Source organism: Gopherus evgoodei, chromosome 14, assembly GCF_007399415.2.
Source record: "Gopherus evgoodei ecotype Sinaloan lineage chromosome 14, rGopEvg1_v1.p, whole genome shotgun sequence".
NCBI classification, from domain to species: Eukaryota; Metazoa; Chordata; order Testudines; family Testudinidae; genus Gopherus; species Gopherus evgoodei.
The window spans coordinates 1062809-1084562 of NC_044335.1; the positions used below are offsets into that span (position 1 = coordinate 1062809).

The 21754-nt window shown below is 49.2% G+C and overlaps 1 protein-coding gene across 1 annotated transcript; it reads right to left on the reverse strand.

The window, feature by feature from the left end:
• Positions 1-37: 37 nt before the first annotated feature.
• Positions 38-17697, reverse strand: PCIF1 (PDX1 C-terminal inhibiting factor 1; the record flags this gene model as incomplete). Its single annotated transcript, XM_030533522.1, is given in 21 exon segments — positions 38-1160; positions 2209-2384; positions 2609-2702; positions 4763-4776; positions 4778-4948; positions 5399-5485; positions 6678-6850; positions 7976-8138; positions 9287-9315; positions 9318-9353; positions 9356-9384; positions 10455-10491; positions 10494-10537; positions 10747-10894; positions 11833-11987; positions 12202-12302; positions 12304-12333; positions 16872-17009; positions 17225-17349; positions 17587-17614; positions 17617-17697. Coding segments are annotated over 21 exon segments (2115 nt in total), but the record flags the coding sequence as incomplete, so codon positions are not given.
• Between the last annotated feature and the right edge of the window lie 4057 nt (positions 17698-21754).

Genomic DNA, 21754 nt, shown 5'->3' on the forward strand with positions numbered 1-21754 from the left:
GCCCCACAGATAAGGAACAGCACCAACACCAAGGGGAGCTGTAATGCTAGTTTTTAATGTCCCTAAGAACTAGGAAACAAAAATCAAAAATAGACTTGACTTTGCTTTCTTTGATAAAAGTAATAAAATGGTTAGCGGTGTTAAATTAATCCTTAAAAAAACAAAACCCAAGGAGGTTAAATAAAGCCCAGAGGGCTCTGGGTAAAAACCACAACGACTACAAAACAGCTGCAAAGACGTTTTTACACACAAAAAGAAATTCCTTTTCTCTGCTTTTCTTGTATACGGTAAACAGCTTCGGCAAACACGGAACTCGTACATGTGGAAAGGAAACATGGATGCTACGGAAACAAACCCTGCAGGGAGCATGGTCGCCACGGACAGAACTATTTACACTATGGACACGGAGCTGGGCTGGTGGTGCCAGGCCAGCAGGAAGAACCTCTGGACCCTGCCAGCTTTTCTCTTGGAAATGACAGGCTTCAGCCACCTGCCAGGGACCTTCTAGGCCACAGCTCTGTCTGTCAGTCCGTCCATCCTTCCTTCATCCGTGCAGCCGTCCCAGCTCCAGCTGCCGCCTCTTCCTCAGAGCTTTAGTGTCTGAAGGGGCTGCAGACTCTTCCTATGACTGCGACGTTTGGCTTCTTTGCCCCTCGTTGAGGGCAGCAACCGATCGTCTTCCCACAGGGCATAAGGCGAGGGAATCTCCCTCGATTCTGGTGAGGAAAGAGGTCTTGCAGGTTGACAGAGGAAAGCAAGCAGGGTGGAGCTGCCTGAAGAGAGTCCCCCAGGCTTGGCACTGCACAGCCAGCAGTCTCTCCACCTGCCACATCGAACCTCCCCTCCTCTGGAGCACTGTTACCTTCGCCCCTGCTGCCTGTCCCCGCACACTGCCCTCTGCAGATTAATTGGCATTGGTCTCCCGGCTGGTGCTTTGCTCTCCGCCCGTCTCCCGATCTTTATCTGCTGTTGAGGAAGAGGTGGAGGAGGAAGAGGAGGTGGAGGAGGAACCCGTGGAACTGAGGGTCCGTCCCGAGTGCTTATAGGCTGTGACGAGCTCCTGCAGCCGCTCCGGTGTGGGCTCCCACTTGGTGAAGCCTGCGTCGTTTTGGAGGAAGATGACAGCAGTGTTGTGCACGGCTTTGTAGTACATCTCCTCTCTGAAAGGGAAGATGACAGGTACTCAGTACTTGCTTCGTGGGCCTGTCCAGCCAGTTGCTCACCTGCACCTGGACCCGGACCCTCCCACACTAATGTCCTCCCCATCTTCCTTCCCTTCTGTCGTACTGAGGAGCAGCCATTCTCTCTTAAAAGAAAGCCATACCAATGAGTTAAAATTCAAAGACGCAGCACACAGCCCCTCACTTGGGAGGTATCTGTCCTGACGTGCCAATACAGCTATATAGGTAGGACCCCGCTGTGAGCTCTACGTGGTCTTCCAAAGGAGAACCTCAGAGAATCAGTGTGTGTTACTTCCCATGGACACTGCAAGGGCTGCTCTTGGCTAAGAACACACTGCAGTACCATAAGCTCCGGGGAACAGGAAGATTGCAAGAAGCTCAACAAGTTAGAGAAGAGGGACACTGTACAGATCTTGCAGCGCAGCTCCTACTCCAACATACACAGCTGGGAATTCCTACCATCCCAGCTACGAAAAATCATGTTGTCAGACATCCTGGGCCAACCAGAAACCAAGTGTGGACAAGTGATATTTAAGCACTTGCTGCCCACCAAGCAAGCTGTTAGCACTGCCATACAGAAGCCAATGGTGAAAACTGGCCCAAGCTTCTGCTTCTTTTTAACTGTTACTGAATGGCAGAGGCAACAGGACATTGACAAGCCCAGAAACCTACTCTGCTCAGCCAGCTGCACCTCAGACTGTATGCTGGTGAGTGGCACAAGGCTCTTCTCCACAATACGATATGACATACGCAGGTCAGATCAGAGACGTGTCCCTGAGGGAGAGGCTGATGTCAATTTTTAATAGTAGGGGAAATATACACAAATATGGTGACCCATGATACTGTCTGTTGAGCCCAATCTGAGATGTGCTCAAGGTTCATTTTGGATATGTCACTTCGCTTTTTTCTTAGCCTGTTCCATACCCATAACCAATGTCACCTTGAAGCAGAGGATTCCTGCCAAGGGCCTCTCTAAAATGCAGTACATCTCCAGAGCATCCCAACCAAGCCTTGGGAGAAGACCTACTTTTTGCAGATATGCTGAGACCCGCTGCGGTACTCATGATCAAAGGCTGGCAGGATGAGCTGGTGCCGCTTGAACTTGCTTTGCTCCATGCGGGTCAGGGCTGGCGTCGGAGGGTCCCTCCACTCAGGGATGAAGACAAGGAAGGAGAGGGGCTCATTGGAGCTCTCCAGCAGTTTCTAATCCACAAGGAAAAGAAGAGTCTTATTCTTGATCAAGTAACGACAAGCATGACAGGCTCTGTGAGAAGGATCGCACCCTTCTCTGAGACCGTCATAAGAGCTGCCACAGTCCTCAGTGACCTGCTGAGCTGCAACCCTGCCATGGGGATGTGGGCTAGCAGCAGAGGGGAGAGAGAGCACTGTCCCAGTCCAAGCACAGTGACAGGGATAAGTGAACATACCTCAAAATGAGAGACCATGGCATCCATCAGTTCCTCACAGAATGGAGGATTTGCCTCAAAAGAGCCACTTATGGGGAAGAAATCCAGGAATGGGCTGAAGGGAACAAGGGAAAAGATCCCAGTTAGGGAGGACCAACTGTTAATTCAAACATCTAAGAAGGCATCAGCCTCTGTGAAAGGGCAGCCACATACAACCTCACTTCCTAGCAAGACAGCGCCTGCCACATTTACTTCCCCTGTGGCGCACACGGTCACGAAGGAGAGAGACTTCACCTGGGAACCTGCAGACCGACATTCCTTGGCTTCAAGTTCACTATTTTCAATCTCTTATTTGAGACTCCCTCTTCCTTCAGAACGAGAGGGGCATATCTCCACAGACGTAACAAACAAGCCAAATCCAGGGCCTGCAACAAATCCATGCCCATATACCCTCACAACCAGGCCTGGAGTAAAGCATAGAAATGCAGGCCTGGAAGGGACCCCAAAAAGTCATCTAATCCAGCCCCCTGTACCGAGGCAGGATCGAGTAAACCTAGACCATTCCTGACAGGTGTTTGTCAAACCTGTTCTTAAAAAACCTCCAGTTATGGGGATTCCACAACCTCCCTTGGAAGCCAATTCCAGAGTTTAACTACACTTCAAATTAGAGCGTTTTTCCTAGTATCTAACCTAACTCTCCCTGGCTGCAGGTACTTCCTGTCCAAGCTCCAGTGGACATGGAGAACAATTAGTCAGCCTCCTCTATAACATTATTCACATCTGTAAACAGCTGTTCTAAAAAGTCCCCCCATAGTTGTCTGTTCAAGACTAAACAGGCCCAGGTTTTTTAACTGTTCATCATACAACCGGATTTCTAAAACCCTTTTATCATTTTTGTTGCTTGCTTCTGGACTCTCTTAAATTTGCCCACATCTTTCCTAAAGCGCGGTGCCCAGAACTGAGGACAGGACTCCAGCTGAGCCCTCCCCCGTGCTGAGCAGAGCAGGACAATGACCTCCTATGTCTTACATACGACATGCCTGTTAATACACCCCAAAAGGATATTAGCCTTTTTCACAACTGAATCACATTGCCAACTCTCGTTCAATTTGTGATCCACTATAACCTCCAGAACCTTTTCAGCAGTACTACCACCTAGCTAGTTATTCCCCATTTTGCAGCCATGCATTTGATTTTTCCTTCCTAAAAGTAGTACTTTGCACTTGTTTTTACTGAATTTCATCTTGCTGAATTCAGATCAATTCTCTAATTTATCAAGCTCAATTTTAATTCTAATCCTGGCCATGCAAAGTACTTGCCACCCCTCCCATGTTAGAGTCATCCTCAAATTTTATAAGCACATCTCTATTCCATTATCCAAGTCATTAATGAAAACATTGACTAGTACCAGACCCACGACTGAAACCTGTGGAAATTCACTAGATACATCCTCCCAGTTTGACAGCAAACCAATGATAACTACTCTTTGAGTACAGTCCTTCAACCAGCTGTGCACCCACCTTATAGTTATTCCATCTCTAGACCACATTTCCCTGGTTTGCTTATAAGAATGTCATGTGAGGCTGTGCCAAAAGCCTTACTAAAAATCAAAATATATCATGACCCACAACCAGTAGGCCAGTAACCCTGCCAAAGAAGGAAATCAGGTTGGTTTGACATTTGTTCTTGACAAATCTAGCCTAGCTATTCCTTATTATATATTTGCTATTATCTTTTAATTGCTTACAAGTTGATTAATAGTATCAAAATTAGGCTAGCTACAGTTTCCCAGGTCCCCTTTGTTCTCCTTTTTAAAGACAGGTTCAATGTTTGCCCTTCTCTAGTCCTGCGAAACTTGACGTGTCCCCCGTGAGTTCTCAAAGATACTGCTAAAAGTTCTCAGATTGCTTCAGGTTCTTTAGCCTTTTCTCTCCCTGTTTTGGCTTGTGTTCGTTCCCTCTTGCTGTCCATATTAACTGTTGGAATATCTGGTCACCACTAATCTTTTTAGTGATGACTGAAGCAAAATAGCAATGAACAACTCAGCCTTCTTGATGTCATCAGTTATTAGCTCTCATCAATGAGAACTTAAGTCCAGGACAGAGTTCCCACTCCAGCCAAAAATGCACGCACATAGGTATACATATGGCAAGGGCAACAGAACGCAAGACTCACCCCCTGGATCCAAAAATACCCATCTGTGTCCAGGAAGGCCCGAACAGTACTGTTTAAATAGCAGTTCAGGGGCGAGGCAAAGCATTCAAAACTCACTCCAAAGAGCTTGTGGAGGGCTTCAAAGACATGCACCGGGAGTGCCCCCTGCAGGCCAGTTCCTTCATACAGACCAACACCAAACATCATCTGAGGAGAGCAAATCCTCTGTGAGTGAGTGAGTGCCGCCATTGCTCCCCTCTCACTGCACTCTGACCCCATTCCCCCAGACTGACAGCACCCCTTCCTTGCCCCACACTCTCAAGTCTCCAGAACAGTCAGGACTGCCCTCTAGACACTTTGTCAAACTGGGCCCCACCATCACACATCACCAATCTCCACACATTCCTTCCTATGAAGCTCCCCTCACCTGGAACGAAGTTCATTTTGTAAATGGGTGCACTTCTCCCAGCTTGAGGGCTAATGTCAAGACCACGAGATAGTTCCCCAGCGTAGTACCCTACCCTAAAATCTTGGAGAAAACCCTGCTTTAGCCCAACTTTGTTTCATTTCTGGATCTATTCATAGTTTTCTGCTGGGTCTCCCAGAGCACTGCTCACTGTGTCAGTATTACAATTCCATCAGAGAAGGAACCAGTACCTGATATCGACGGAGAAGGCACCAAACCCTAGGCAGAAACCTCTCACAGCCAGAGTCGTCAATGCAACTGTACCGATAGAGAAGCCACTGGAAGAGAAACCCAGGTCATTAAAAATAGCAATAAAGGAAGCAGGAGAGTTAGACAGCCACAGGATGCTGAAGTGATAAGGAATCAGAGATGGTGGGTGCTAGTACAATCCCATCCATAGAGAGAAGCAGACACTGAGGTGATGGGAGAGGTAGAGACGTTAGAGAGCTTCGTAGCATTTTTCAGGAACACCTACTTTTAATGTGGCACACTGCAGGCTAGACACAAGAGGGAACTTGCTTTTCACCATAGACCCCACATCCAGAGTTGGGCTTGCTGTGGAGTGGGCATGTGACACAAATCGGGACTCTAGGGGCCTACTAACACCACTCTTCAGATAAGCCTCCCCTGACAGATGGTAGGAGCTGTCCTGATTTCAGCAGGTATTATTATTTAACACTCCTGCTGCAGTAGCACCTAGAGGCCTCTGCCAGGTCAGGGGCCCACTGTGCTAGGCACCGGACAAACATGTAACAAAGGCCTATCTATCTAATCTGACTGCTGGTCCATCAAGTCCAGCACAGGCCAATAGCTGATGCTTCAAAGCAAAAAGCTAATGTTGCACCTGGCCAACCGAGCAAAGCTGCACATATGGGGAGGGAGATTCCTTTCTGACCCCACCACTGATCAGCTAACACCCTGAAACAGGTGAACTTGTGATTTCAGTTTGCATTATTACATGATAGTAGTCATAAAATTACCTAGCCATGGTCCTTCAATCAGTGACCAGTAATGACACGTATCTCACAGGATGCCTACACACCGAGGAATTGCTGCCTTTTATTGGCTCTAAATACACTGCACTCTTTAAGTTTTAATGGATGGTCTTTTAACAAGTGGCCTAATACTGAAGGGCTCGGTAACAGCAGGCAATGATCAGTTTTCATTTAGACTCTTCAACATTCTGAGCCCATAGGCCAGTCCATAAATACTTTATTGTTTGTACAGTTCCTTGTCATACACTGAGGCCTGCTTTGGCCTCTGCATTCTTCCCCCCAACTCCCCGCTGGATCTCTGAATTCTCAAACTCTCTCTCAAAGTCAAGCAACCACTGCTGGCAGAATTCCCTTTGCAGTGTGGAAAGAGACCAGACTGTTTCAGAACCCCTCTCCGAAGGCAAGGAGAAGGCAGACCTCTCCCATTAAAGGCAAAGCACAATGGTGAGTGTGTTTCTCTTGTCACAGCCCTTACCAGTTTGCTGAAGTAGCTGCGGCTCACTTTCACCATCTCCCCCTTGTACCGAACACATGCCACATTGTTCTCCATGTGCATTTCTACATTGGGGACTGGTGGGGAAGGGATGGCCAGTCTCACTGGGTAACAGTATACAAGCCGGTCCTGGACCTCCGGTGCTTCTACCTCGGCTATGTGGGAGACAGAGAAAGACAGGCACATTAGAATCCAAGCACACTCAGGGGACAGGCCCCACCTCCACCCCAAACACAGGAGTGATGGGTCTGGAGCAAAGAAGGTAGGCCCCACTCCAAACACATAAGGAGACAGGACTGAGGTGACCACAATCACAGGTCAACCAGGCAGTCCACTCAGTTAAGAGCTGAACCCACAGCTTACTTTAAATATTTGTTGGCCAAGTGAAGCAAGACCCTACACTCACCTCAATGGCACTCCTTTGGCTGTAACACAGTAACTCTGGACACTGTAGCCAAGCAATCCCAAGATTTCAGGGAATGTTCTGGGCATCCACAGACACAAAGCTAACTGATGCAAACTGGAATACTAGACAAGCCAGATTAAGAGGAAAATCAAGGCCTCCAGGCTGGTGCTGCAAGAACAATCTATTGCCCCCTGCTGATGCCTATACATATCAGCAACAGCTGCTTAATTTGTTGTGCAGCCCGGGAAGATTGTAACTTGGACTCTAAGGCCACATCAGCAAAAATATACTGCTCAGGGGGGGAAAAACCAAAAACAAGCCCAAACCCGAGTGACTTGGCGGGGAGAGCATGTCCCGCCAACATCGCTACTGCCGCTCACTGGGGGTAGTTTAATTATCCCATTGGTGTAGAGCGGCTACACGGGAGACCTCACAGCACTGCAGCTGCAGCAGTACACCTGTGCCGCTTGCAAGGTCACTAGTGTAGACAAAGCTAACAGAAATAGATAGCAGGTTGTCAGGGAGGAAGTAGGGACCAGGAAGAGGCGATGGAGAAATGGTGGGGGCGAGAGGCAGACATCTGGGAGGCATTAGAGGATACTGGCCGTCTAGTCTTCAAGATGCAGGTGGAAGGTGACAGGGAAGGAAGGAGACCCAGACAATGCTCTCCTACTGTGCTATTGTCACTAGAGCTAGCACAGGACCCACCAGTTCTACCCTAATGACACATGGCCCCTACGAGTCAGAAAGCACACCTCCTCGCACTACACCTCCTCGCACTACGAGTGCATTTGAATAGGACAGGTTAGCTTGCATTCCATCACTCTGTGTCATGTACTGCGCTGTACAGCGCCTCTCAGAGATTGCTGCCTACCAGATATATTGTGCTCCTTGAGGATAGCAAGATGCTTTTCCCGGATCCGCTTGACATATTCGAGCGATATGTGGTAAATCTTACTGCAGATGCCTTCAACAGAGTCCTTGGCTGCAGCAGACACATGGGGCCCACATTGCTTACGTAAGTGCTCTAGGCGGTCCTGCAGGGCCAGAGAGAGAGAGGCCCTTACACCACGATCACCAACTCTTCATCAGCCTTTCACCAAATTCACACAGGTCTTCTAAGAAGGTGTCACGGACTCACATCATGCCCACTCTTGGCCCGTGTGGTCCATGAGGGGTGTCCCTTTCAGCAAGACAGCCCTTCTTCCGGAGGTCCTCCCTCTCTCTCTCTCTGGGTTATGCACCCCCTCTCCCCCCAACAAGGCTCTCTCCTCCGTAAGGATAAGGCCTTTGTCTGCAGCCATATTAGGAGAGAGGCAGTCATTAGCCAAGAAGCAGAAAGTCACATCCTCACATTCCATCTAAATCGCATCAAATCAATGTAATATCGGACTATTAAGAAGGCTCCTGTCCTAATAGTACCATCACCAGACAAAGAAACAGATCTTAAGATGGCTAAGAAATTTTGTTTGATAGCGTTCTGTTGGGCAAGAAATCACTTAACGGATTTGATTGTAAAATCTATACTTCTATTGTTTTGCCTTTTAGTCTCCATTTCTCTGGTTTAATCTGTATGGTCTCTGTCTGATTCTTTGATATGTTAAGATTGGTTAGAAAATTGTTTAGTAATATTTTAGTAATATGATTGGTTAAGGCACAGCTACGCAGGAGTCAAGTTTCACTATATAAACTGGGGTCCAAAAAGAACTTTTTTGGAACCAACTCCAGGACACAGCCCCAAGATCAGCTGCCAGACCTCAACACCCTGCCAACCACCACACCGTGCAGACGCTGGAGTCCCCTAGATGACCTGATCCTGACTGGCCATCATCTGCCTTACTGGGAGTGCTGAGCATGGTATGTGTAGTGTGTGTATTTTTTTGGTGATTGTTAATAAAGAGAGGTTAAGTCGGATATTACTGCGTCAGGCTCTTTCACTGGTAAAAGACCCCTGCAAACCCACAGAGTTCAGGGTTACACCGGAGCCCTAGGAACAGGGTAAGGTGGGTGCCTGCCCCTAGAGGGTGAGTAACAGAGAATTTTGTGCAGTAACACGTCTCTCTCACAAAGCAGCTGTAAGTGAGGAAGACAACCACAGACTATCCAACGAGGGGCTTTTCCTGCCCTCCACCTTTTCTTCAATTCAGTGCATTCAGTTGTACTGAGCTGGAAAGGGGATACTGACCATGTAGTCCTCCTTAGAGGCTGAATGTCCCGTCGCAGCCAGCTGAAGGTGTCCTCCACATTCCATTCACAACTTTCCTACTGTCTGGTGATGCACTCCTGCACACAATGGGGAAATAGGAATTTACCCCACAGCTGCTGTGACATGTCCCTTCCCAACACAGGGCCTCCTATCAGTGGGGGAAATGTGGCAGACGCTGTTTTCTGCAACCCTGTGCCGTGTCACTGCCATCCAGGATTCCTGTGGGCAGTTTCTCAGATGCCTGCCTGATCAGGACCTACATGCTGTCTCCAAGACACAGTGTAGATGGCTGCTCTCATCTCTGCAACAGGAGAGGTAAGTAAAGGAATGTCCTAACTGACCAATGGTCCTTTCATCTCCAAAGATGTCCACTACTGGCAGCAGCTTCCAGGAAGGCAAGAAATCCTCCGCTTCCCAATGAACTTAACTAAAGACTGAATCAATTGGATGTTGCAACCTTCTACCATGTCTGGACTGGACTATCTATATAGGGTTTAAATTTTGAGCTACTTGGGGCAGGGTTCTGCTTGCTTCAGCCACCAGTGCTGCTCAATGAAAAGTAATATGGCATCTCACTGTGCCATTCTGTACCTCAGCCAGGAATCTGTTCTTTCTTCCTGACCCTGAAGGATCTTTAGCTCTTATCATTTTTAACTTAACTTGTGCACATACTATCCTCATTAATAGAAAGCCTAGCAAAAATAAAGGATTGACCTATTTGTCTCAATGCTAACCTGGTAATGGAGAGTTCCACAGAGCATTCACATGGCTGTGTAATATTACCTTTTATCCATTTTAAATTGGTTGACCTTTTCCTACCACTGGTGCCTACTGTTCTTGTCTTATCACAAGGATACACAGCGCCCAGTTGGCCTTCTCTGTACCAGGCATTTCACAGACTATTTACTCTTCTTCTTTCCAATCTCAATAGCATAAAATCTTTCCAAATTCATGCCCTACGGATCTGATCCCCCACAAGATACTGCCGATCATTTTCATTGCCTTTCTTGGGGGTCTGTTCTAGTCCTGCTTCGGTCTTACTGAGAAGAATTAAAGGTGGGGATGCAACTGCCACTTCTAGAAAAGGCATAAGAATATTCTCTGCTCTCAGAAGCTGATAATACAAACTGCAAGAGACCATCCCAACCTGGATTCAATAAGCCGTTTCGCAGCTTCGGCATATTGAACAGCAGTCGCTTGGCTTCCTCACGGAACTTGATTCGGGATAATCTGAAACAAATACAAATACACATGTATCACAGTCAGCTTCCCAGTTACCACTCCAAGCAGGAAGCATCAGGGCCAGCTCCCACCCTTCACTCAAGCTTGCTACTGCTCCACTGGGGCAAGTGAAAGTCAGCAGTAAAGAATCCCCTAGGAAAACCCCTAGAATGCCCCAAGAACAGAAACCCCAAAGGTGCACGTTGCTTGAGCAGTACCTGATGGGAATGTCATTCATGATTTCTCTGAACATGGAAGGAGAGACTACTGGCTCACAGTTGCTTGGTAACAGAGGGTCTGTCCCTTTATCCACAACCTTCCGCTCCAACATCCAGCGATTAAAGGATTCCCGTGGAGGGTCAATCCCTAGAGGAAAAGAAAAAAAGTTTGCTTATTACTATTTAATATTAGTATTATGGTTAGGGCCCTACCAAATTCACAGTCATGAAAAACGCGTCACGGACTGTCAAATCTGGTCTTCCCCCACTGATATCTGGTCTTTTGTGTGCTTTTACTCTATACTATACAGATTTCATATGGAAGACCAGCATTTCTCAAACTGGGGGCCCTGACCCAAATGGGTGTTGTGGGGGGTGCTGCATGGTTATTTTAAGGCAGGTGTGGTATTGCCACCCTTACTTCTGCACTGCTTTCAGTGCTCGCTGGCTGGCGAGCGGCAGCTGTTGGCCGGGCACCCAGCTCTGAAGACAGCGCCCCAACTGCAGCAGCACAGAAGTAAAGGTGGCAATACCACAACATGCCATCCTTACTTTTGCTGGCAGCAGGTCTGCCTTCAGAGCTTGGCTCCTGGCCAGCTGCCACTGTTCTCGTGCTGCCCAGTTCTGAGGGCAGCACCGCCACCAGCAGCAGCACAGAAGTAAGGGTAGCAGTACCGCAACCCCTCTACAATAACCTTGCAACCGCCCCCACAAGTCCTTTTTGGGTCAGGACCCCATACAATTACAACACACTGAAATTTCAGATTTAAATAGCAGAAATCATGAAGTTTTGATTTTTAAAAACCTATGGCCATGAAACTGACTAAAATGGACCATGAATTTGGTATAGCCCTAATTATGGTACTGCCCAGATGCTTGGATCAGGGTCTCATCCTGCTGCATGCAATCTCTGCTTGAGAAGTCCACAATCTTATGCTCTCTTTGACACCATTTTAGAGAGCCACATAAGGAAGGCAAAGAACAGGGAAGCGGAGAGACAGACTAGAGGGGCAGATGAAGATGAGACAGTCAGAAAGAGAACAAGGCACTGTAGTGGTAGGGGGAAAGAGACAGACAAGAATTTACCCTCTCGCTGCTGGCACAGCTCCCGGTAATGCTGCCGCAGCTTCAGTATGAGCTGGGATCGAAGCAGCTCCACCTCAGGGTGCAGAGGCAGCACTTCAGACGGTGCCCTCTGCTTAATCACTGCATTTGTTTGGATATCCAGGTCCCAGTATACTCTGCAGCAGAAGCAACAGTCGTCAGCATGGTCAGATATTTAACCAACTGTCTCCCCTTAAAGATGTCACCTTGGGATGTACCAGCAGAAGACTGAACCACCCAGCCTCCCCTAACCTGGAGCCTGCCAAGTTCCCCTTCACAGGCATGGGGGAAGTCTGCTGTCCCCAACTTGGAGCAAGGAAAGAGCAGAAGCAAAGAGGAGACACAACTCACTCAGTTGGTCGTAAAAGAGCTGCCTGTTGTTTATCTTCGGGTGTAATACCACATAACTTTAAAATAGGGGTTCCTGGAATACTGGGAGAACTGGGGAGTGGCCTGGGCAGCAGGGTTCCCTGGAACGTCCACCTGAGAGGGAGAAATGCCAGTCATTACCCTAGAAAGTAAGGCACTGGGGCACAATGTGTAGAACTGATAAATGAAATTGTTTTTAATTGTTCACTTTATTAATGTAACTTCTATTCACCATTCACTACACTTGCCTACACTGTAACTTCTGTTCACTGTTTGCCATCCATTATACTTGTCTATATTGTGACTTCTGTTCATTGTTTGCCATATTGAAATTCAAACCCCCTTTTAAAACACTCCATTCTGTAAAAGCTTCCTCCAGCCTTCATTTTGCAAACCCTGCTGTAATCTTATTAGTTTAGTTTAGATGGTGACTGAGGCTTGGCTACACTTGAAACTCCAAAGCGCTGCCGCAGCAGTGCTTAGAAGTGTGAGTGTGGTCGCCGGCACCAGCGCTAGGAGAGAGCTCTCCCAGCACTGCAGGTATGCCACCTCCCATGGGGATTGGCCTGCAGTGCTGGGAGCTCCCAGCACTGCAGGTACGCCACCTCCCCATGGGGATTGGCCTGCAGTGCTGGGAGCTCCCAGCACGTGTGGCACTGTTCACACTGGTACTTTGCAGCGCTGTAACTTGCTACGCTCAGGGGTGTGTTTTTTCACACTCCTGAGTGAGAAAGTTGCAGCGCTGTAAAGCGCCAGTGTAGCCAAGGCCTGAGGTATGTATGGGTGATGAAATCACCTCCAGCCCCAGCCCGTCCTGACGAAACAGAGTTCAAACCCCACCGGCTGAAGATGCAGACAAGAGCCCTAACAAAGTAAGAAGAGTCCACCCTGAAAAGAAAGGTACAATTGAAGGAAGATCAAAGCAGGTCCGAGGCTGAAAGTCACGTCTGCGATTGACGTGCAATCAATCACCAAACCCAGAAGCAGCATGACACAGCAAGACCTACAGACTCTGGATTCAAGCCTACAAAAAGGAATGGGTGAGATGGAAGACTTTGGAGGGTAACATTCTGCTGCCAACATGGAAGGGCATCAGTGCATGCCCAACAGAGATCCAGCTTGTCCTTGTGCCCGGCTTTCCTGACCAGTTAGCCACCACAAAGCTACGAACCCAAGCCATGAACTCAAGCTATCTTCAGGACTGGTAACTATGCAGCAGCTGCAGAACATCTGATGGATGTGTGTGTGTGTATATCTAGGTATTAGGTATAATGTGTGTGTATAAGGATTAAAATATTAGTTATTGGTCATAAATCAAATTATCATAATAAATGTGGATCTGTGCCTTGCCCCCTGAAAAGATTCTGTCTAGTTTTGTCTGTACAACACATGCTGATTATCTCCCAAATCACTCCCTCAACAGTGCAGAACTCAGGATGCCCAGCTAATTGCTAGAGACAGAGTATGTTCACATTGCCTCTGGCATACACAAATAGGGGCACCTATATTACCCTGTTGTTCAGTCATAGCCCATTTCCCAGCACAGAGGCACACACAATTCCCTCACTACCGGGTACAGGTCTGAGTCCGATTTTCCTGTTCTTTGGGTGCAAGGCGACATGGAGCTGAGTTACTAGACAGTAACTGGGGCTGTCCTCTGACCTTGAACAGTTCAGGTGACTCTTTGAGACCAAGTTCCAGGCTCCCTTGGTTTCTTTTTCTAATACAAGTCTCATATATGGAAGGAAGGGACACACAGTGAAGACAGTGCCTTTGTATAGCGATTCCTTTAGGATTAGTTACTCTGTGCCACTCTAGGAATTCTGGCTATGGGGCTTAAATATCTTTTCCTGTCCAGCACAGTGACCACCACTTTGTAAATACTCTTCTGAACAGAAACATTAACTCTAAGCATCAGCAACAACTGAACATCTTTCAACTTGAACACAATTATCTCAAAGCTTACCCTCTCAGCTTATCCTCCCATTATATTACTATCGTTACTCCTCCCAGTTACTCAGTTCTCAGAGAATGTTGCAATTCAGAGATTCACATCAGATCTCTCAGATTCTTGGCTGTAAGTCCTCCAGGACACCACCCTAACGTTTTATTTCACAGCCCAGTCACCATCTCACAAAAACAACAGCTAGGAAGAACCTTCTCTTTGCCAACTGGTTTGTGCTTGCTAATACTCTCAGATTCAGTTCTGGGAGTGTTGATCAACAGCAGCAAGACTTCTTGCTCTCTCACCTGGGCCTGTGCTTTTCAGCCCTCATCATCACCTCCCTCAAATGAATGCCTCACTCCCTCTGGGACACAGCCTCCCATCTGCTGTGCACTATGGAATTGGATATTTTTGGTCTTTCATTACCGGAAGCACCTTTCAGTGGACTCAGTTTCACACATACAGAATGGGACGAGACTGTCTAGGAAGAAGTATGGCAGAAAGATCTAGGGGCCATAGTGAACCACAAAGCTAAATATGAGTCAGTGGATACTGTTGTAAAAAAGCAAATGTGATTCTGGGATGCATAACAGGTGTGTTGTGAGCAAGACAAGAGAAGTCATTCTTCCACCTCTACCCTGCGCAGGTTAGGCCTCCACTGGAGTATTGTGTCCCAGTTCTGGGCACCGCATTTCAGAAAGACTGTAGGAAATTGGAAAGAGTCCAGAGAGAGCACAGAATGATTAAAGGTCTTGAGAACATGACCTATGAAGGAAGGCTGAAAGAACTGGGTTTATTATTTTGGAAAAGAGAAGACTGAGAGGGGACATGATAGCAGTTTTCAGGTATCTAAAAGGGTGTTATCAGGAGGAGGGAGAAAACTTGTTCACCTTAGCCTCTAATGATAGAACAAGAAGCAATGGGCTTAAACTGCAGAAAGGGAGATTTAAGTTGGACACTAGGAAAAAGTTCCTGTCAGGGTAGTTAAACACTGGAATAAATTGCCTAGGGAGGTTGTGGAATCTCCATCTCTGGAGATATTTAAAGGTAGTGTGACGAACTGGGAATGTTATTAATGTTTCTTTGAATATTGTGTGGTGCCTCAGTGTCCCCAGGCAGTTTCTTAAGTATCTTGCAGAGCAAGGGCCAGTGCACCTAAATGCCTGACCCTCTGTCTCCTAGCAACTGATGGCCTCGGGCCCCTCCCCTGCAAAGGTGCCAGCTGAAGGTGTTTGGACAATAAAGAGATCAGGTGACCTCCTGGCCCGGGAAAGGAGCTGAGCAGAGAGGAGGGGCTGGGGGGGGTTGTTAGTTTGGAGCTGGGTGGGTCGAGGAGTGAAGTGCAGACGTGGGGGTCTGGTTCACTGCCCCCTAGAATGGACCCGGCCGAGGGGTCCGGTTTCACTGTATCTACAAGCTCTGTTTTTAGACCCTGTTCCTGTCATCGAACTAAACCTCTGTTTTACTGGCTGGCTGAGAGTCACGTCTGACTCGCAAGTGGGGGTGCAGAAACGGTGGCTTCCCCAGGACCCCGCTGGGGGTGGACTCGCTGTGGGAAGCGCACGGAGGGGCAGAGGGATGCTGAATGCCTCCAAGGAGAGATCCCAGGCGGTGAAGACGTGGTGAGCTTCTTGCCCTGAACAAGTCTGCTCCAAGGGAGAGGAGGCTCCCCAAAGTCCTGACTGGCTTGGTGGGAGCAGTTCCAGAGCATCGCCCGGTGGACTCTGTGACAAGTAGGTTAGATAATGTCTATCAGGGATGGTCTAGACAGTATTTGGTCCTGCCATGAGGGCAGGAAACTGGACTCGATGACCTCTCGAGGTCCCTTCCAGTCCTTGAGTCTTGAGTCTATGACTTCCTGGTTTGGTAGGACTTTCAGGTTGGTTTGACAGGAGACCTTCCCTTTAGAGGCACAGCATGTAAGGCCAGAAGCGACCACCAGATCATCCAGTCTGACCCCCTGTATATCACAGGCCACCAACACCAGTTAGCACCTGCACACTAATCCAGCAACCAAAATTCGATTAAAGTATCTCAGCCCACAGGAGACCAGACTGTTCTGTGCACAGGGAAAGAATAGGACGGAACTAGGGGCACAAGTGCCCCAGGCCTCTGCAATGGCATAGAAATGATTATGTGAGATATATCCAGATAATCCTGGCAAGTGACCCACACCCACGTTTCAGAAAAAGGCGAACTACCTTCCCTCCCCAAGATCACTGCCAACATGACTAGAGGGAAAATTCCTTCACAGTGCTACATATGATGATCGGTTGGATTCTGAGCCACGCCCCTTTCAGACTCAGCAGGCTGATACACAAGGCTCTGCCCACTTGCTGCACTGTACTTAGACACATTATCTGTAATATTAGACGGTCAGAAATTTGGAGTCCTCCTGTCACCTTAATCCTTTTGTAGGTGTTTCTCTGTTCCCCAGGGCATTCAGCAGCCTTAGCTCAGTGCAGACTGCCTCCGTTCCAGTCCCTCTTCCCTTAGCAACCCAGGTTTTTTCTGCAATATTCAAAACGTGAAGCCACAGAATCTTCAGTTCTTGTAGGAGCTTCCATGAGTAACAACTCCGTCATCTGCTGGCCAATTCTTTAGCAGCCCTCCTTCTGTCTAATCTTAACTATATTTGACGTTAATTCTAGTGTTTAGTCCAACCTGGATGGGCTTAAAGGACACCTTAAGGAGAACTAGGACCCACCTTAGGTTTCTTTACGCTGTTACCACTGGGCTGAACTTCCTCAGAGAGTTTCCTCTTCCTTGGCTTGCTCTCCGGAGTGGTTTCCAACACTCCTCCTTCCGCAGGCATGGGAGCAGCATTCAATCCCAGAGGATCTGACTAAGAGGATTGGTTACAGGCATATAGTTACAATGAGAATCCTTAGTTCACAAGCTTTCCACAACTCCAACTACAGAGAAGACCAGACACCTTCCTCCCAAGAGAAGACCAGATCCTAGAAGAGGAGCTCTCTCTCTATATCCCACTCCAACAGGAGTGCCATATAAAGCCCCGTAGGGCATCACTATGGCCACCTGAGGCAAACATTTACTCACAATGGACATCATGCTGTCCCAGACAGGCATCTCCCACAGTGACTGGTTGGTGAAACGGTTGAAGTAGTAAGGGCGATTCTCCCGTTTGCTCCAGCACTTCTCCCAGCCAGCCTGCACCAGCTCATCTATGAGAGAGGAAAAGTATCAACATAAGAGCAGCCCCGAACAGCAACCCTGCTGCTCCAGTCCCCATCGCTGTCACAGCACATGCTAAACTGCAGGTGGGAAGGGGGAAATATCATCCCACAATCCCCTCTACCCACTCTGATAGGCTCCTTACCCTAAACTTTCTCCTCTCCCTCTCTGCTGCCACCGGGCTCCAGAATCCTATCCCTGACCCCCTAAACAGCAGAAACAAGTACCTGGCAGGTCCTGCACCAGTCGGATGGGGGTTTCGGGGAGCTGGGCTGGTTCTGGTTAGAGGTACCAGGTGAGTGACTCATCAGCGAAGCTTCCTCCCTGGGGCTGCCGTGATTTCATTGCCATTCTCAGTATATGCACTATAGAAAATATACACAAACAGCACACCAAAATATGATTTGTGCAAGGCTGGCCCTGTGCCCAGAGCCAGTTCAACAGCTTAGCTCTAGCAATACAATCCTGTATCAGCAACAACAGAGGGGTTGAAATGGGGTGGGGCGCACCTAACTCCATGGTAGAAAGCTGTTACAGATGGCTGTTAATCTAATTACACACTGATTAATAGGAACTTTGAACTCTGAACAGCACACAAAAGAGGGGAATCACTTAGCAGCATTAAAACACACAACTTACAACTAGACCTCATGAGAAAGGTCAAGTGTCTGATACCCTACTAGCCTACCTGGAAGAGAAACCACTTCTCACCTGAGAACATATGCAGACCTCCCCCATCTCAACCATACCAGGAACAGAGTGCACCCTCATATGCTCCCGTAATCTTTATAAAGTAGCACAGGCTTAAAACAATATAGACACACAAACTTTGTTAGCTTTAAACTTGAGGCATCTATTAAACACTCAAGTACTACATAAACTCCAGTGCTCTACTAGAAAGGCAACCAATGAGATCCGCCATCGGACACAGGCTGGGAGGCAAAACTCCTTGGTCCTGTCACTGACTTGCTCCAGGGCTTTGAACAAGTTACCACATCTCTATGTACTTCAATTTCTTGAGCTGCAAAATGGGAGTGACACTCCTATCTCTACCCACAAAAGGGAACGTGGAGGTTAATTAGGTCATACTGCTAAAGCACTCTGTAAATATTATTAAATGCTGTCAGTTGGAGAGAAGCCTCCAGGCTCTTCTCATCTCACTCAACCCTCCCTGTGAAGCTTTCAAAACACCTGTCCTGGGGCAAGAATCAGAGATGGCTTCTCTATCACCCTAAACATGCTGGCTCTACAGTGAAGCAGGAAAAAAGGGATGAATGTTAAGGAGTTTTCAGCAGTTACCCCCATTTTCCTAGCTCCAGCTGGGCAGCTGCCTTTGTATCTCACCACCCTTCTGTCCCCTCAATTCAGTATCTAAGACAGTGGCACCTCTTTGTCATTAAAGTTTATTTAAGTGGCGCTAATATAAAATAATATTGCAAAGTGGCCATGCTCTCATCTTTCATCTACAGAAACTCACGTTAAAATCCCGGGTCATGTGATAAATCTGGCAGTCACTCAGTCTAGTCCCTTCCTGCACATTTCACAACAGGCAGAAGGAAGTTCTGCGAATCAGGAATGAGCACTGGCTGTCTGTGGTGCTAACTACAAAAGAAGAATGTGGTGCAGGTCAGAACTGAAGTGTATTGGTAGGCATGCCTGGCGTGGAAGGTGCCACAAAGAGGGAACCACCCTCCTTCCTTCTCCCAAGAAAGGCAATATAGTGGGTTAGTGGAAGTGTGCAGGTCTTCTAGAACTCTTGATTTTCCAGAGCCAGGCAAAAGACAAGCCCACAGCTGAAAGGCTGTATATTATCCGAGAGCACTTATTAGCCTGCACCACAACATAGAAATATTTAGACCCTTCAGCAAGTGGAGAAGTTATATTAATTTTGCATATCTGTGCTGTGTTTCCTACACTCTAACCCCAGGATGACCTCTAGTCATCCTAACCAGGAGTGAGCAGAGGCTGCAAAACTAGCTCAATCATTTTGCAGGAAAAAAGCAACAGCTCAGGCCCATGCTAAAGTCACTTTTATGCACCAGACCACAGCTGGAATCTGTGTTTCATAGGGCTCCAGACTCACATGCTTCATTACCTACGTAGTCCATCAATCACTCATCTTGTTTGATTTTTAAAAGCTTTTAATCCTTCCTCTTTAGAAGAGTATGTAAAAGACCCAAGCCTGTGCTTATTCAATATGATTGCCGGTCTGTCCTCCATTATATATTGTGCACTATACTTAAATGCAGTGGGTAAGGCCCAAAATAAACCAGGTGTGTACTTCAAGAAGCTACAGCTATTTACAGGCTACGAAGTGTTAAATAAAATGACAGCAATTGGTGCAAGGTTTGATATGTGGTGTATATATAATATTCAGCGAATGCTTTTCATCCACGTAGTTTAAAGCACTTAAGAAATGAAGTGCCATCTCCATTTACAGACAGAAAAACGGAAGCAGAGAGAGAGTGATTCTTCTCAACTCACTGAAGACACTGTGGCAGAGCTTACTATAAACCCAGGTCCCCTTATAGCCAGTCCTCCTCTCTCCAGTGGACCATGCTGATGGGAATATTTGGAGGAGTCTCACCAATGCTGGGACTTAAAGTGGATCCAAAATAACCATTATATTGGTTGTGTTGTGTATAGTACTTTACAGACGTAAGATCTGGTCCCTGCCCCAAAGAGCTTATAACCTGGAAGTGGTAACTACCAAAAGAGAGTACAGTATGGTGGAAGCACACACACAGCAAGGGAGTACAGCCAGAAGCAGCATGATTTGTTGCACTTCATCAATAGGGGATCTTACATGTTTCGCTCTATAATCAGACAGAAGGAGGGATGCAGACATTAGGAATTAGCAGCAGAGAGGGGAGAAATTTTGCAGGTATTTCCCCATCCCAAAGGCAGGGCTGCTCCCTGGGGCTGGGAGAGTTGACCACCATCACAGCTCATTTCTGCACTGCTTTCGGGTGCCAGTCTGGCAGCACAGCCCATGGCACTGTAATTGCTCAGTCCCGAGCGCACCCCCCCTAGCCCCCGGGGCTATTTCAGTTGAGAAGGACACTGACAAACGAGTGACTTGCTTGTTGTTTTTAATGGGTAACACGGGACGGTCATCGGGAAGGAGCAGAGGCACCTGGGTTAACTCACATGAGCATCAAACAGAAATGACCCGAGCCCAGTACAGTCTGACAGAGCCGGGGCAGGCAGCGCCGGGGCACTTCGGCTGCAGAGGCGGCGAGGCCCAGGGGCGCGGCGGCAGGAGGCTGGAGATCGCTTGCCGGCCAGGACAGGCGGAAGAGCAGGGCCCGGCTCCCCGCTGCCGAGCGGCCGGCCGGGCCGGGGCTCCGTGGGCGCCGCCGAGCTACTTACAATGGCGGGTTGGGGCGCGGGCCTCGCTCTCTTCTCCAGCGACGCCGGGCGCTGCGCGGGGCTGCGGCCGCATCTTCACAGCGGGCGGGGGCGCGCCTGGCCCGCGGCGGGCGCTACGGGCGAGAACAGGCCGCGTTAGTGCCCGCCCGCCGGCCGGCTCCCGCAGTGCGCAGGCGCGGGGGCGCGCTCCCGGGCCTCGGGCCGCGGCGGCAAAGGGAGCGCGCGGCCGGGCCCCGCGCGGCCAGCGGTGCTCGGGGCAGGGCGCTCAGGACTCTAAGATGGCGGCCGAGCACCCGGGGCCGCGGCGCCGCCTCCCCCTCAGCCCCCTCCCGGCGGCGCGGCGCGCGCGCGGCCCCGCCTCATATCCCGGGGCGCACCCGGTACCTGCGTGTGAAGTCAGGGGCTGGGGGCACCGGAGAACGCGCCGCTTCCTGCTACCGTCCCGCCTCCGCCGCGCCCTCCCCTCCGCCGCCATCTTGTGTCGGGACCGGGAGGACCAGCGCAGCGCAGCCGCTGCACCGCCCCGCCCTGGGTACTGCGCAGGCGCCGCTGTCGAACTCAGACACTGCGCAGGCGTGACTCTCTCCACACCCCAGCCACAGGCAATGCGCATGTGTAGAACCTAGACTCGTTCCACAGGTGCCAACAGTACTCATGCGCCAATCCAGCTGCGCCCTGTGGCCTTTCTGGCGCCATCTTTGGTGTGGCCGTATTGGAACTCACGGGAGGCTCCTCCCCTCTGGGCGGGGCCAGACGCGGAGGCCGGCAGGGGGCGGAGCTCTAGTCCCCAGGACCCCTGGGCTCTGGCTGGTGGCTCCTAGAGTCCTAGGTTGCAGGCGCCATTGGGTCATGGGGCCCGATCCCTGCGCGGCCCATGGGAACTTGTCCGTCCCTGGGGCTTGGCCTGGCTGGGGCACGGAGCTGGATGCACCGGGGAGACTCACCAGAGCCTCCCCCGCTGCCATCCCTGCCACGGTGCCAGGGCATGGCCAGGGGACTCACCAGAGCCTCCCCCTGCCCGTC